We start from the raw sequence: 17158 nt of genomic DNA on the forward strand, positions 1-17158 counted from the left end.
AGCAGTGTGTAGGGATGGTACCTTGCTCAGGGAACCTCAGGGTAGCCGTTCAGTGGATTCGAACCCCCGACCTTCCGATCACGGGGCAACCACTCCACCTTCTGAGCTATCCCTGGCTCAGGAAGACATTATTATAGCAAGCTGGAGACACTACAGCTGGAAAGAATGATCCCTGACTCTTTCGTTGTGCGGAGAGTGGTGAAGGCAGCGGTCAGCGGTCCGAACCAATTATCCAGATGACTACTTCATACATTTACCGAAAATATTTCCACTTTATCAGCCTTCAGATCCCTGGATCCAGTTTGTTGCGTGGCAGTGAATGAAGCTGTGGAGGCACAGAAAGTTTGGGCAAAGGTGTAATTAAAGCTAATTATGGCACGGCAGAGGAGAGGGGAGAGGAGCACATTTATCTTCCCCACAAATGAGCAGAGGCTGGGAGAGCTGAATTAGCTGCCTCGCTGCTGCCTCTCCCCTGCCACACCACTCCTCACAAGGACACTCCTCCTGGAAGACGAGGTGGGGTCAAGTGCATGTGTATCCCCCAGCATTATTCTTACAGGCAGATGGGGTCCCTTGGCCACTGGGCGCTGGGAATTGAAGCACTTTAAGCAAGCTCTGAGCCAAGCCACTCAGCCTCTGCATCATTAGACTGAGCTAAAAATACATATCCCACCCATGGTTGGGTGCAGAGGACCAGTTCACTGACTTTCCCCGATTCCTCTTTTCTTTGTTTTTGTTAGACATGAGTTCCATGAGGTTTTGACACTACACCCAATAAAGCTGCTATTAAATTGAATTATTGTTGAATATAGTACAACTTCACACTGTTGTTGCACTGTTATTAATGCTCACCCCACGGTATTAATGGACCTAAAAATCAATGCATGTTGTGGTAATGCTGCAGTGACATGTGCTACGAGGCATTCACTCGATCCACATTTATGGAACATAAAGCTGCAAATATTAAAGTTTTTAAAAAATATATTATCTGATTAATTATCTGCAATAAAACATGCATTACTACTTAAATACTGATTTTCAGTTGACAGACAGTGAAAACATCTTCAGCCACCTTTCTGCATCTAAATATAAATATAACTGTGCTCCTAGGTTATGTTGGTGAGGGTATTATTCACCTGGTATGTCTCCATGCAAGCAGAAGACTTTAAAAGAGCAAAGCATGTTCCAGCAGCCATTGTAAATCTCAGCCTGATGCTTGACTGCTTTTCATGAATGACACTGAACAACCTGAGTGAAGTGACCTGAACTGAATAGATTTATTCCTGCCAAATGGTGCACAACCTGGATGTTGAATAACTCCATGTTTTCTTTCTTTATTACAATATAAATGCAAAACACGACACCAACATAATGAATAAGCTTCAGAACCTTTACTAAAGCGCACGTATTGCTTTGACAGCTTATTGGGGCAACACCGTGAGCGCTGGAGACTCGGGACACGCATAATCTCGTGGCCCCACACATGCAAGTAATTGTGTGATTGCAAAGGCTGGGGTGACTAACAACTCAGTGCTGAGAAGCAGCTTTCCAGGGTAAATATTGTCTTTAAATGTCGAAAATATGCTGTGCTTATTTAGTCTTTTATTATTCATTGCCGCTGCTGTAAGGTCAGACACCACCTGCAGTGCTGGTTGGGTGGAGTTAGTTGGCCACAGGTGTCCTTGAAGCAAGAGTTCATACTTTATGAGAACATTGTAGCTAACGTATCTGTCCTGAAGGAGGGGGATAAATAATGAATTATTTAAAATTACTAAATAATTTGGATGAAATAAAGATACAGTCGCTAAACTAATAATAAAAAATTGAGTTGCTGCTTCTCTTCTCCATAAAATCAATTGTGTGGCTTTGTCTTTAGCTTGGTGGGCGTTAACGACCACAGGCTGCTGTTCAATTGAGTATTTAAGCAATTATGCTAATGAATGCATATTTTACCATTTAATGATAAAGCCGAGGTTCATGAAGTAATGACCGGACACTTTCTTCTAGTATTCATCACCACTTCCTACTTGAACCGTTCACCTGACGCGCATTTGCAATTATTTTGTCACGCATGTACGATAAAAACATTAAAAATGCGCCGGTTGCAAATCATAATTAAGTTCGGAAATAACAAGACTGTACAAAGTGGCTCCAGCACATTTGACTTGCAGCTAAGTTAGTAGCCGTACTGTATCTTTACCGTTACTCGCAGAACAAACGTCCACGGACAGCACTATTTGCGCCGAGGAGGAAGCGTGCAGCCTGTAAAGCGGCACTGCGGCATCGCCGTATCACTGCGCCCCGGTCTCCCTTCTCCGGGATCCTGAAGCTCGGATCTGGGGAGAGGAGGAGGAGATACCCTATGGTTTTCCTTCGCGGGATTTATTTTGCCAGCTCCAAACCTTCTTGTGCTTTATCTTTATTTTTTCTTTAGTGACTGAAGGCCTTCAACTTGTCCGGACGGTCCCTCCCCACTCGCAAGGGTTTGCAATTCTTGGTTTTGCATGACGTGTCTTGGAGCAAAAGGAAAAAAAAGAAGAGAGAGAGAGAGAGAGAGAGGCTTGCTTTTGTTGTGTGTCTTATAGTAGAAAATGAAGCTTGGAGAGCCGGAGCAGGAGGCAGTGCCAGTCCGCTGCTGCTGCTGTGGGCTGGACTGGATTACAGAGCCTGAGATCTTTACTGACAGCACAGGCAGACAAAAAGGGACTGTGAGCTGAGACAAGAGAAAGAGTCTTTGCTGAACTGGAAAAGCCAGGGCGAGTGCTAGGACACAGTTTGTGTGTGTGTGTGTGTGTTTAAATAAGCGATATTTTGGGAGCTATTTGCACAGTGTCTGTGTGCCATTAGATGAGTATTGGCATGGGGCATCAGGTTAAAGGCACAGGTACTTAAAAAAGGCTTAGAAGCATTGTCACGGTAAAGGTGCATTTGCCTTCTTGGGGGTGTTGTTAGAAGACTGAACATGTACTGTGAAATGAATAGCTGTAAATGGTTGATGCACACTTAATTGTTGGCATGCAGGCTTGTTAGTGCCTTTGTTGTGTATATCTTTGATCAAGCCCCCCAAAATGGTTGTGACTGTGCATGCTTAAAACATTTGTCACTTTGCAGGGTCGAGCAGAGCATACATGCTGCAGAATCCAGATGAGCTCACTACATGACAGCCCGTGTCCAAGGAGACACTGTAAAGTTGAAGATGGTGGTTGACTGTGACAGATTGGTTTTTGGTTTGGGTGGTGATGCAGAAAAGGGTTCATTCCTCTGTGCTTGAAACGTCCACCTGGATTCTGGAGGCTTAGTAAAAGCCTGCAGTTAGTTCGGTCTGAAGCAGTTTTCTTCAACATACGAATACCATTTCTGTGATGTAATGGATGGGAATTATTATTCTGGACACACTGAGAAGCCATATGTGTTTTGGACTACGATGCCAGAGTGACTTTCTGTGGCTTTAGGCCTAGTCTGCTGGGCTGCTCCTGAGAATGATGTAGAATAGCACTGCAAGCTGTTGAATGTTGCATCCTCATATTATAAAGCAGCCAGATGCCTTCAGTGTCAGTGAAGGCAGGCTCTGCTAAGCTCTGCAGCCAAACACAGGATAACCTTAATAAAGGGTCGTGGCATTTGTTTAGAGTGTGTAAAACCTCAAACGCGTGTCTCTGTTCAATTAGACCTACTTTTAATTTGTGAAAGGAGAAGTGTAGTCATGTCTGTGTGCCAAGGTGATGTTTTGAAAGAAATGAATGGTGAACTGAAACAGGTTGTCAGGGGGAATCTGTTAATTTCAGCAATTCATTTATGGATGTCTACAAGTCAAAGCTATATTATTCAAGCGCAGCTCCCAAATATTGACTCGTCTAATTTGTCTTTTATGTCTGTTTATGCTGCAACTTTATTATTAGTGATGTTGCACAGTGAAAGTGAATGAAATGTCATTTCTGATGCATGTGAGTGTGTGCCAAAATGTTGATCATTTGCATTAAAACTAATGTAGTGAGCAGACAAATAGAGTATATTGTTCACCTTGTCAGTTTAATTATTGTAGCAGGAATAGTGCTGAAGCGCTGTCACAGAGTTTACATTTGTAGCTGTCACCAGGCCAAAAATAATCCCAGGAAACTTAAGCCATCGTGTAGCAAAATAACACTGGTGTTATATAATTTACACAAGGAGCTCAATCATTTAAAAACACAGTTTATGTTAGAAAACTTGGCAAAAGCTTTTGCGACACCAGTAAAAGAGCACTTACAACACATAATCATCTCATCTCGGGGCTTAATGACCTGGCAGTGTAAAAAGCACAGTATACTCAGCAGATGCAACTAATAAAACATTCATCTTGCATTATGCACCAAGCCAAGAACCTTCTGTTGTAGCATGCAGCACCTATCGGAAAATGGCTCATTAGCTCCAATGCACTGTTGAACTTGCTGAGTGAACATGTTGCAAATGCATGCACTCTCTCTCTCTGTCCATCTTTATTTTGCAGGAGCGTGAGTTTGCTGACCTTGGGTAAGAGCAGTTCCTGGAGAAGAAAGATGTGGCGGCACCTGCTCATCTCATCACGGCGGGGCACGTTCACTGAGCAGACATTTGCTTTAACTTGAAAAGTCCTTCCCCTGGCAAAATCGACAGCTTGGCGATAACGTGTTTAATAGATCATTTTACACCTCCGCTGTAGGATTTGATGGACTGCCTTTGGGGATCTTTTCGTGAAGCCTAGCTGGGTTCACTGAGTCAGTGCGCTTTTGAGTTTCCCATAAAAGGCTTCATCTGTTGGATATTATGATTACCTTGGATCTATCCCACTGATAACATTCTCTTGGATATTGTGGAGATTCTCCTCAAGGGGGTCTTTGCCCAAGTGGAGGTTTAGCAGTGCCGCGTTGGGCCCTCGAAGGCTTTGATTCCCGGTTAACAGGAGGGTTTATTTGGATGCTTCCAATGAAGGACATGGATGGCCCTCGATCTAGTGGTCTCCGGAAGAAGAGGAAGTCGAGGTCCGAGAGGGATCGGGAGAGGAGATCAAATGGGATACAGAACAACCACGTGAAGGGCTCAGTGTTTCGCTTCTCCTCTGACTCAGAGCGGGAGGGTGACAGGGAGCCCTCGTCGTCCCGACCTCGACCTCCACGAAGAAAGCGGAAGGAGTCTACTTCTGCCGAAGAGGACATCATTGACGGCTTTTCCATCACAGGGTTCGTGACCCTCGAGGCCCTGGAGGTGAGTTCTGTACCACGGAGTGGGAGGGGACTTGTTTGCACTTACACATTAAACTCGAGCTGTCAGACGGTGTGTTCTGCTGAATGGATCGGTCAGGTACTTTTGTTTTTAGCTCCTACCTGTGTGTTTGGCTGTGGTGTGAGCTGGTGTTCAGCAGATGCAGGCTGATGTTGTCTGGATGAGTTTTCTTGCAAAGCCTCACACCAGATGAAGTATGTTGAGCTATGGTTGTAGAAGCTGTTGTGCCTTTGTGCGCTTTGGCACGAGAGAGCAATTTGATCCATGTTACAACAGTTTATTCACTGGTGGTAATTTATTATGTGCTGGCTATCCATTTTCCTTGGCTGACCTCCAGTGATATAGTTCTACATTATGACTTGCATGAGCAAGCATTTTATATAGAGCCTAACTGCTACATTTTTCTGTAGTGGCAAGTTACACAATTGTGTGACAAACCTCTGCAGTTGTGGAAATATTCTGCCCTAGGTGTTGCCATTTGTCCATGTCAGTTTTTAGCTATCGCGGAGTCTATTTTGTCGTGACTGTCGTGACTGTAGAATAAGGACAGCGATTGACACGAAGAAGCGTCATGAGGAAACAAACGGCAACAGGAAGTACAGACGTGTCTACATATTCGACCCAAAGACATTTGAGCAGATAGGGTTGCTACATTAACGGGTGGTTATTCTACATCCAGCATTACTGATCTACATTATTAACTTCATTATCTGTCCTCCCAAGGTTCGAGGGTATAAGTTTGACACTAAGGTATGCAGTGCGGTGCTAATCTCTCGTTCACTAGTTTGGTCCATATCAAGGATATAAAGAGTCGTACTTGTCCTCATTGTATCCTTTTGTTAGACAGAGCCACACTTTTCGCAGTTCAAGAGTTGCTTACGGTCATGTTTTTATTCCTCTTTATTCAGAGTGACTCCATTGAACAGTCGTGGGCTCTTGTGCTTCTCTGTGCGTCCTTTCTTTCTCCTCGCTCTGCCTGACCTTCTTTCAGTTGTTCTTTCCGTTGATGTTTTCTGGATCAGTCTGCTAAAGAATTGCTGTTCAGTTTGAGTGTCTGGTTAAAATGACAACAGCCCAGCGTATGTGCATAACAGAAGGCAAACGGAGACCTTGAGAGAACTTCGGTGCAGTCACAGGGCGAATTGGACAATAGCATGTGCCCCCCCCCCCCAAAAAAAACAAACAAACAAACAAACAAACAAATGACTTCAGTGCAACCTGTGGTATAGTACACTTTTGTCTTTGTCAGTAGTAAGCTCTACCCTGTCTGCTGCTGTAGCCATGGTCCAGGTCCCTGAACACCCCCCAAACTGAGAGTTTACTAATACACCAAAAATCTACTAATAGGTTTAATTGGTGCCATTGTTGCAAAGCAAATAATGCCATTATATGTAAACGCTTTATTGTCCCTGTGTGGATAACTCGTCCCATACCCTTTGTCGTTGAGACGCCGTTCTTGGACCAGGTCGATGGTGGAGTGCTGTTTTATTTGTAGCATACACATTTTGTTGTGTTACATATATACACACAAACACGGTGCATTTTTGTGCACTGTGGGAAAAAATGGAGATGGTGAGCTGGTCCTGATGTTTTTAAATAAGAAATGGAAGAAACTCAAATTATTGGTTCATCGAATGTTCAAGAGCGAGAATTTCATGGTTTGATCAGGAGTTGAAGCTGTGTCGCCACCACTTTAGTCCAGGGGGGGCAGTTTGAGCTCTATTAGCAGAGTTGGAGGCACAGAAATCATTTCAGGGACGGCTGAGCCAGAGCAGCGTCTAGCTGTGTGTCTGAGGTAGAATAGGATTATTTTACTGTTTGTATGTTCAGTACCAGAGTGCATTTTGAACTGCAGCACACTTGTTGCCAAACGCAGTAATCTGATTGGTCAGATGTGTTTGTTCAGAACTAAGAAATCTGATTAAACAGGAAAAAAAACCAAAAAACTGAGCTTGGTTTGAAAAAATAAATGTTGTAAATTTGTCTGTGTGAGTTGCTGCATTTAAAATAGATTCGTCTGCAAATGATTTTTAATGCACAGAAAAATCACACGCATGTTACACATCTGTTACACATCTGTTACACATCTGTTACACATCTGTTACACACGTTTGATCTGTAACTGCTCCTTAAACATCTTTAATAATTTGAACAAGATCTTAAAAATCTTTTTATTTTTTTCAGCAAAAAATAAAAAAATAAAATAAAAGCATAATTTCATTAGCAGGAAGTTAATCTGTTGATATAATCTGTGGCTGATTTTTAAAATAAAAGCCTGAAATAACTACCAGAGTAGACCAGAACGCTTTAAAATCATCACATCATGTAATTACTTACTGGATATTATCAGTGCTGCTTTAATGCTGTTAAGTTATACAATAAAAAAAAAATAGAGTTAATTTTTGATGCTCATAGATATCTCAGATTTTCAAAACAAACTTGTATAATTGAGGATTTTTATCTTCAAGTCTTCAAGTTGTCACATTTTCAAATTTAAATTTGGTTCTTAATTAGTCAAACTAAATAGCTAATAATAAAAATTCCCCTTTTCCTTCAGTGTTTTCTGCCAACCTGCAGTTTACTGAAGGTTTCGTTGTACTTTAACGTTTGATTATAACAGATTTATTATCCGCAGCCTCGTCCTGGTGCCTTACGAGAGCCGTTTGCGTAGTTTGTTCATTTATCAGTCTGTTACTGAATTTTAAACAGAATAATGAATGAAAATATTTAAGTGTCATTAAATTAATATTGAGTCACAGCAATCTAGAAAAATCTTGTCAGAGTGGTTTACTCAGTAATAAATATGCTCTTCAAGTAAGAGTAGCAGGAAAAACTAATTATACTTGGTTTGTGTGCCAATTCTGTCTCACACACACACACACACACACACACACACACACACACACACACACACACACACACTTGCTTGATTCAGCATCATCTAGCAGACAGAATAGATGGCACTATTGAAGTATGCTATAATACTATAATACTTCCACTTCTTGGAGAGCATTAAGTGCAGAGCTTTGTTGAAATGAGCCTCAGATGTAATAATTCAGATGCTGTGAAGTGGGAGAGGTTTATCTTTCTCCTCGGCACTGACTGGATGTAATAACATTTCTTTCACTCTTTGTCCGAGTGTGTTCAGTTCAAAATGTTTGCACGTGTGTTTCATCGGTCTGCTAATTTGTCCCCAACTCATCAGTTAATTTTTAGATCTCTAAAATGTTTTTTTGTTTTTTTTTTAATTAAAAAAATGCTAATCTCAGGTTAAAGAATGAATGTAGCGAATATATTATTGAACTGATTGATTAATTGAACACCTCAGGCTGACTGGAGCTGAAGTTTAGTGATTCAGATGTTGAGAAGTTCTGAAACAAGATTTCACTCTATTTTCTACGTCTTGATTCCCCATCTCACACACACACACACACACACACACACACACACACACACACACACACACACACACACACACACACACACACACACACACACACAGCTGCTGACTTTTAATTATGACTGAGAGGAATGAAGGAGGTTTTGATGGACTCGGGTTTGTAAGTCTTCCAGGAGAAACTGCAGCGTGTTTCGTTTCGAATGATTGCCATTTCCTGAGGAATGCTTTGATGTGATAAATGCTGCTGGTGAGACTCCTTACAGCTTCTCGCATATGGATAAGACTACTTAGGAAGGATTTTCATGGCAGTAGACATGGTTTTCATTTTCATATGAATAATTAGGCAACATTTCAATCTTAGTGAGAATCTCTGATTTCTCCGTCTCTGTGTTACTTTATCCCCCTTTATTGTTTATTATTGTTTTTTATTAATTTCACACTAGTGACCCCAGTTTGCTTTGTTTGGACCACATAATATTTCGAGCACACGTATATCACAGTCTGGGTAAAGTTAAATTCTGATGAGGTCAGAGCCCTGGAGGTAGATGCCAGTGCGCTCCATCTGTCACCGCGGTGCTGGAGACACACACTGCTCCCAGGCCTGCTTTCAGTGTGCATGCTGATAGCCTAGCTTTAGGAGCTAAGGCTTCATTGATGAGGCTCCTGAGACCTTCAGCTACCAAGTAGCTTTTGGTAGCTGTTGTACAGTATGTGGTTGTCACAGTTCCTTTGTTGTTTGTCGGTGCTCTTCAGTTCGTGTTCGTTGGTACTGTTGTTAAAGGAAGTAGCTGCTGCTTGAAGAAACCTCCCAGCCTTCACCTGCATCAGCTCGTAATGTAACAGGAATGGAGGATGGGCGATATGACCTCAAAATAATATCATCGTATTTCTATAAAACTTGTGATCATATTTCTGATGATATAAGGAAACGATCCAGTGAGTTACTGTCACTGATGACAGACGACATAATTCAATGTGTGAATCTATTAGCATGAGGTGCTAGCAGCACTATAATGCAATAGCAGAGACACAGCATGCGTCAAGTCTAAGCCCAAATGTAACTTTGGTATTTTTCCTGAAAATTGTCAGTAAAAGTATAACGAGACTGCTCAACACTGTAGTTTAACAGCAAGTAAAGTTCCTGAACCTTGTAACTGTTCAGGAGTTGTTACATAAAAACATTAAAATGAAATGTATTTTTGCATGGGGTGTATCTTGCATTAAGCTTTTTAACCAGCTGCTCAAAGCCCTGTAGTTTTACCATTGAACCACATCAGTAATTTCCATCCACCGTCAGCTCTTCCTGTCTTATGGAGTACGGCTCGCCGTTCTCGGTGGAGCCATTTGTGAACATTTGGGTCAGGCGTCACCAGCTGCAAATATCTCTTCCTTCGTAGTCTGGATGGACAGTGAAAGTTTGTTGTTTCCACCTTTCATGGAAAGTTTTCCTGCATATTTTGCAAGACTGCAAAATATGCAAGGAAAGCAAGGAACGCACAGGCTGTTACACGTGGGTGTGCGTTCCTTATTGTTGTGTGCATCAAGCAGTGTAAATTCATGGGAATGACACTTTTACATCATTTACACTGATATTATTGCAGATGCACTGCGGCAACAGTAGTTTGTGCACATGTAGGATGTAAGGAATACTTGTGCAGTACTCGTACATGTTCATTACTGTGCAAACCTCTGCTGGTTTAAGGGATGTAGAAAACATCGTGGTCACAATCTCGTAAATGGTTTGTGCAAAAAAAAAATTGAATTGAAAATGTGAACACAAAACAAGGCTACACGTTTACTATTAGCAGTTCTTTATGAGCAGAAGGCTGTTTGTAGTCAAGCGTTAGCCCGAAGGCATGGTGATATTGCTTTATTGAGTGTAGAAACACTATGTGCTTTCTGCCCTCTGCGTGCAATCGTAGTTCATGGATAGCAGATCTAATGCAGTGATACGAAGCAGCTATTCAGTTATTATGACTGTTAGTGTAATAATGTAGAGCTAAGGCACTTCCAAAGCATGCTACAGTATCCAGTGTGACACTGACCATTTGCAACGGTTATTTCCTTGTAATGTGTGTTTTTTCGGTCTCATACAGCACAAACACAACCTGCTACAAGGACAGAGAAGCGCTTCCTCGTTGCACTGAGATCAAAGTACGTAGCAGAAGCTGTCTGAAGGATTTGGTTTAGAGGCCGATTTCTGTTGAGAGAAGCCTGAGCAGCAACTTATTATAGCATTTGAAGAAATGACTAAATTATTGAGTGCCTTGTCCTCCACAAACCTTTGCTGTCTTGCACCCATTTCAGTTGAAAGGGGTCTGTAACCTCGGCGTGCCCCCGCTGACCAGAACCGATTTAAAAACGTTGCCTTAGTTAACCCGTTGCTCCGTTCTTTCCCCATAATTGCTGCTCTGTGATGTCTTTATGTTTGCATTACATTTCAATTTCAATTCAATCTTTATTGGCAGACTTCATGTCCATAAAAAACAAGACAGAAACACACACACAACCCCCCCAACACAAGGTATAAACCTTAAAAAAAATAAAATAAAATAAATAAATAAATAAATAAATAAATATATATATATATATATATATATATATATATATATATATATATATATATATATATATATATATATATATATATATACACACACACACACTAGGGGTGCAACGATATTCGTATCGATATTGAACCGTTCGATACAGTGCTTTCGGTTCGGTACGCATATGTATCGAACAATACAACATTTGTAATTTATTTTATCAACTTTCCTTCTGACTATGCTGTCTGTGTTGAGCGCTCAGTGAATCTGCGTTCGACTACTCCGCCTAGGCTGCACTGTCGAGCGCAGATCCACTGAGCGCTCAACACAGACAGCATAGTCAGAAGGAAGAGCGCAGGGCAAGCTAGCAAGACAGAAGTTAAGCTCCCCTTGCAACAGGCAAATTGAACGTCATTCAGATCTGGCGTTTGGAATTATTTTGGTTTTCATGTGACGTATGACCCTGAAGGTAAGCGAGTCATGGACTAAAGTAAAACAGTATGTTGGATGTGCCATGCAATGCTCAATTACATTGGTGTGAACTAGTGCGTTAGCGCAGTTAGCTCGTTAACGTGTTGGCCGTCTAGCCCCATGCACGGAGCGATCGGCGGTAGCTCGTTAACGGAGATTTGCCGTGTTGTGGCGTTAAGGTCATTTCAACGAGATTAACCTGAAAGCACTAGTGGGAACACAACGAATATGACTGCACATTTACACCGACATCATCCTAGTGCAAAGACAAAAACAACAAGCATGCTACTAACTTTAGCCGAGTCATTTAGACAGCTGTTAGTACATGATTCTCCTTATGCTGCTGAGAATATAGCCCAGAAGAAGCGGATAGTATAGCTTTTATTTTGGAAAGAGACATTTCTCTAGCTAGCCCGACGTCCCGGAGCTAGCGATTTTTTTTTTCAGTCGAGCTACCAAAATCTATCTCTTCCCTGCCCGTCGGGCTATTGTAGGAAAAATATATGTCAATGCTTTTGCATTCTTTCAGAAATGTAGCTGGGTAATTATGTCATTGGCATCGGTGAGCCACTGTCAATATGTGACATATTGAAGTCGCGTTTGAATTTGCGCTTGTTTTTTGCTTTCACTTTGCAATCGTGCGAACTGTGTATAGAGAGCGACAGCACTGATCTGTGAGTGATGATAATTTGTGCACCAATTCCTCTGACATCGTCTTATTAATCGTTAGCTTACTATGCAAACATGACAAGTGAAATCTCCCGCAGCTTAAACATGTGAGAGGTTGATCGCGCAGAGAATCGCTGAGCTTATGTGAGTCCGTGTGTAAAAGCAGCAGGATATATATTTTAGTTCTGCTGAGCCAAATAAGACAGGTCAGGGTGAAGAAGTGACAGCCAAAGAAAAGCTTACCACAAAACGGAGAAGTTATGACAAATCAGACTATAAGGCAAAAAGAAAGTGCAGCTTTATGGTTTCATGGACAAAATAATTTCTGTGGCTGCGATATGACGAGCTAAATAACCAGGGCTGCACATAAGTGGTCCGCAGGTGCGCATTCGCTGTCAAAATAAAAAACACGCACAAGGGTTAGGGTTAAATTCAAAAACTGTACTTTAGAGTTAAAATATATATTTATAATTTTAATAAATGACAAATTAAAAAGGCATGAACATTTTTTTGTATCGAAAAAATATCGAACCGTGACACCAAAGTATCGAACCAAACCGAACCGTGAATTTTGTGTATCGTTGCACCCCTAATATATACACATACATACATACACATGCATATGTGCGAGCATGCACACATATAAGCATATAAAGCATTAGTAAAAATATAAAACCATAATATACATAAAACACAATTACTTAAAAGAAATCAATAAATACACAAACACTTCAACCAGTGCTTTCTCAGACTGGATGAGTAACGGGAACCACTCACTGTCGGATCTGTAAGTGCTAAAATTATGCCGTTACTCGAACCATCCAGTCGTTCTCTAAAATTGAACATTAACTTTCTTAAAAGTGCATGCACACGTGCACAGAAAAGTTCCCCTTACCATTTGTCTCTGTCTGTAGTAAAGACTGTATCAGTGCCATCACCATTGTAACCTCTTTCACTATTGTCCAAGGTTATGCCTGAAGGCTCGTTCTGCCCAATAACACCTGATCTCCTTACAAAGGAGGTTAACAGCAGTCTATTACATGACTGACTGCCCATGATAATACAGTGAACAGCATAAAAGCAGCTCTGTGTAAACGAGTACATTTGTCTGTTCGACTTTGATTCTCACTCTGGAAAGACGTCTTCATTCACAGCACCCTGCAGGTTTCTTGTTCCTCTAAATCATTTTCCTCTCTAACTTCATTTGTTACACACTTTAAAAAGCAGAAGAAAACACATTGGCCTAATGCACACACACTGCATCGAACGGACCGAGCGTATAAATGGATTACAAAGCACATAGGTGAGATGGGGAGAGGAGCCTAGCGTTGGTAAGGACGTGCAGAGCTGACACAAGCATTTTGCGTCAGCATAGACGGCCTCTTTCTGTGACTTGGAGGAAGTTTGAAAAAACTGTGTGGGTGTGGGAGGGTAAAGCAGGGGGTCTTTGTATATTTATGACACTTTTTGTCACATTTGTACTAAATACTGTTGTAATGAATGTGAATTATGAGACTGAAGTGGTAGCTCTCTAAAAGTCTGGGAGCACCGAAGGGTCTTGATATTTTTCTTCATTTGAAATTTTGTCCCTATTCCCTTTGGAGCGAGCGCCATTTAATTAGACTATCCTGCTTTTTTTGTGCTGAATAAAACTGCTTACAAATGGTTTGATCCTGTGCTGCTGTGAGAGCAAATCTAACATCTTTGTAAGAATTATTAATAAGAAAAATCTGAGAATGAATAATTTAACCCAGCAAATGTGGATGTGGAACATCTGGATCTCTAAAGGATCTGGTGGGTACGATTTACCAAAAGCTTTAGATGAAGCTGTTGTGGGCATGTTGTTACTCTGAAGTGGAAATGACTCCACTTGAATTCTTTAAACAAATCTGGCGACTTTTTTAGCTGCCCCATTTCTGCGAACACTAAACAGCAAAAACAACAAAAAAGTGAACAATACATTTTCTAAAAGCCAACTTTCATCACGCTCCAACCAGAAGAACGCCACAAATGTGTTTGACGCTTGATAACCAGTAATGTGAATCAGACTCACCTTTGCCGACTACGTTTCCTGACTAACTCCCACAATGCCTCAGAGCCGTCTCCCATCAAAAATCGCCAGTTACAGACATTTAGCATCAGGTGTGTTTCTTGCCTTGCAGCTTCTGATTGGTGGAACTGATGTTACCGTGATTCTATTGGCTCAAACGATTTGGGGCAAAAAGGACCATCCCACAACTCGGCCCAGTGTATGTGAGTGTGTGGGTAACTCTTCACAAAATATTCAAAAAACAAGCAGTTTTCTGCAGATGGTGTCAAAATGAGTTTGTAATTTCAGAGAAGTCCTGTATTCATGTTGGGCTTGTCATCTTTGAGCAGGGACCTCAGAAAGACCCTCGGGGGCTCACGAGGTTTAAAAAAGTAAAGAGAAAAGATTTGGACTGGGAATCTCTGACTTCCAACTTTCTCTTCATCATGTAAGCACTAGATCACTTGCAGCCCTTACTGTTCCCTTAAATTCTGGAAAAAATGGTCACCCTGCTACGTTTGCTGGCTGCGGTACCAAAGGACAACAAGTAATATTGCATTTTTCAAGTGTTAGTGAAAGACTGATACAGTGAGTATTGGTTTTGGTGGGATCCCTGCACAGAACTAAAAACCAGTTTTGAGGAGTGCGTCTGTTATACATTTGTCCACCAATAACCAGTCAGTATTTATAATATTGGTTTAACCAGGGTATGCTGTCTGTTCAGAAAAGGCTGGCTTATGTTTACTAGACTGCAGCTCCCAAATATCATGTTAGCATTAGCCTGCACTGCAAATGCAGCTTCTAACATGCTTTAGGAGCTTAAAGACGAGGAAGTTGTGCTTTTGTTAGAAGGATAATACTTGAATTTGTCTTTCATTATCATTCATTGGCATTTTTGTCAGCAAGTGCTCGTTGATTTCTATATTGATGAACTGTTTCCTGCAGCACAGTTACCAGTAAAAATGTCTGGAAGCCTAGCTAGATGTGTGCTAAACTAGATCGTGCAGTAACAGATGAGGTTGGATGCTGGAACCTACCACACCACAGTGCCTAACTGCACCAAGCTGCAGACTCCTTTGCTGCTGACCAGAAAGCTCAGCCCATTACAAAAGCCTTTAATGCATTTCACTGCAGGCTTCACATCACTCTAACAAAAAGGTCTATAAAAGGGATAGTGTAGCATAAGTGTGTGCTGCAGTGGAAATGCTTCTGTAAAGCCTGTGGAAATCCTCCACCTGTCCTTTCTGACTGTTTACATTTGTTTTGCTTACACTCTACACCACCAGGACCTCGGTATTTCCTTTTCTTTTTTTAATGTCTGCTGCACCCATCAGCTATTTCATTTTGGGCACCAGTTTCCCACCCATCTGTCACACCCACACTGGCCTCAGGAGACATTCGAGCCGAGGTGCCGTCGAGCAGCATGGATTAAGTTGAGTTATCAGTGTGTGTGGGCGAAGGCTGGAGGTGGTATGAAGTGAGGAGTTCAGCGAAATGATAAGTTCATCGATGGGTTGTCAGACCTTCAAATACCAAATAATGCTAAGCTCATTAATGGCTCTTGACATTTAAAAGCAGAGCAGGGCAGGTTGGTAGCCTTAGCTAAGAGATCAGCCGCGGTAATGAAGTCGATAAACGATATTCCTCTCACGGCCAAATGAAGATGATGAATTACAGTTTAACGGTCTGGCATTTTTCTTTGTGTGTGCTGTTTGTGGGATGATGCCGTCAGCTCGCCAGCATTTCAAAAACAATTGATTTTCTCTGGCACAGCCCCCAGAAGTCTGCCTAGAAGAGGACTTGTAAGGGAGAGAAGAAGGCATCGATTGGTACTTCATTGTAAGAAAGAGGCTAATGTAAAATCAAATCTATTGACAGCTTGTTTCTGAAAGAATATTAAAAAAAACCTAATAAAAGACGACAGTTTGAACCGATTAATACAGACGAGTATGAAGCCAGGTCTTCTTAAAGCTCTGATCCTGTGAGAGAATTGCAGAATGATGAACAAGAACGCCTTCAGAAGAGCTTTTTGTCATGACTGCTCTCCTTTGGCCAAGCTGCCTTGACAGATATTCCTGTCTGCTGAATAATACCTCTTTACCAGCCCCTTAATTAATTTTCCACCTTTCACACATGTATTTATTTCAGTCTGCTGGCAGTAATGGCAGATGTTCATTTAGCTACATTTTGGAGCCAGAGTGATGTATGGCATGCATTAATATGCTGTGACAGCCCAGTGAGTGACGCATTAATGAAATAAGCTGTCATCTCTGAACATTCAAAGAAATATTGGGATTAGATGGTCGCTCTGATGGATCTTAATGTGTGTAACATTGAATGTACTCATTAAATTAACTTCTCATTCCTTTGTGGATGTTCGTTGGTTTAGAGGCTGAGGATGTCTCTCATTTGAACCTAATCTGAACCAGGGCCATGTTTAAACTAGTGTACACTCAGCATCCTGGCTGTGTAAAGGACCTCTCAAGCAACCAGTCTACTAAATGTTGGCCGGCGCTGATGAAAGACATCTTTCCCTTCAAATCAGGTTTTTCATGGTGCCTCGCTAAGCATTTGTTTTCCAGTCTCTCCACTGTGGGGACTCGGTTGTGCTGTATCGGGCGTTTTGTTGGCATGGTAAGGATCCATTTGTCCCCATTGAGGGGAAGGTCACCGCAAATCAATAGAGAGTTGTTCTGAGTAATAGCCCTGATTCTATAATCAAATGTTTCCATCTGTGTCAGAGTGGCACCTATCCATAGAGGATGAGGGCGTCACTGAACAGTTTGATGAGTTAGAAATTGA

The 17158-nt window shown here is 41.6% G+C and overlaps 1 protein-coding gene across 11 annotated transcripts in view; it reads left to right on the forward strand.

The window, feature by feature from the left end:
- The first annotated feature begins 1424 nt into the window (after nt 1–1424).
- The window catches only part of auts2a (activator of transcription and developmental regulator AUTS2 a), a 356706-nt gene continuing 340972 nt past the window's right edge, over nt 1425–17158 (forward strand). For 8 of the 11 annotated variants that reach the window (XM_026183216.2, XM_026183221.2, XM_026183220.2 and 5 more), the window contains exons 1-2: nt 2270–2483; nt 4487–5220. In XM_026183216.2, coding sequence (XP_026039001.1) covers nt 4933–5220 — 288 coding nt within the window. In that variant the 5' untranslated portion in view covers nt 2270–2483; nt 4487–4932. Of the gene's footprint in view, nt 1554–2269; nt 2484–4486; nt 5221–17158 lie in introns of those variants that run through there. The other 3 variants (XM_026183219.2, XM_026183222.2, XM_026183217.2) reach the window with 2 other exon arrangements.

Source organism: Astatotilapia calliptera, chromosome 10 (genome assembly GCF_964374335.1).
Source record: "Astatotilapia calliptera chromosome 10, fAstCal68.1, whole genome shotgun sequence".
NCBI lineage: Eukaryota > Metazoa > Chordata > Actinopteri > Cichliformes > Cichlidae > Astatotilapia > Astatotilapia calliptera.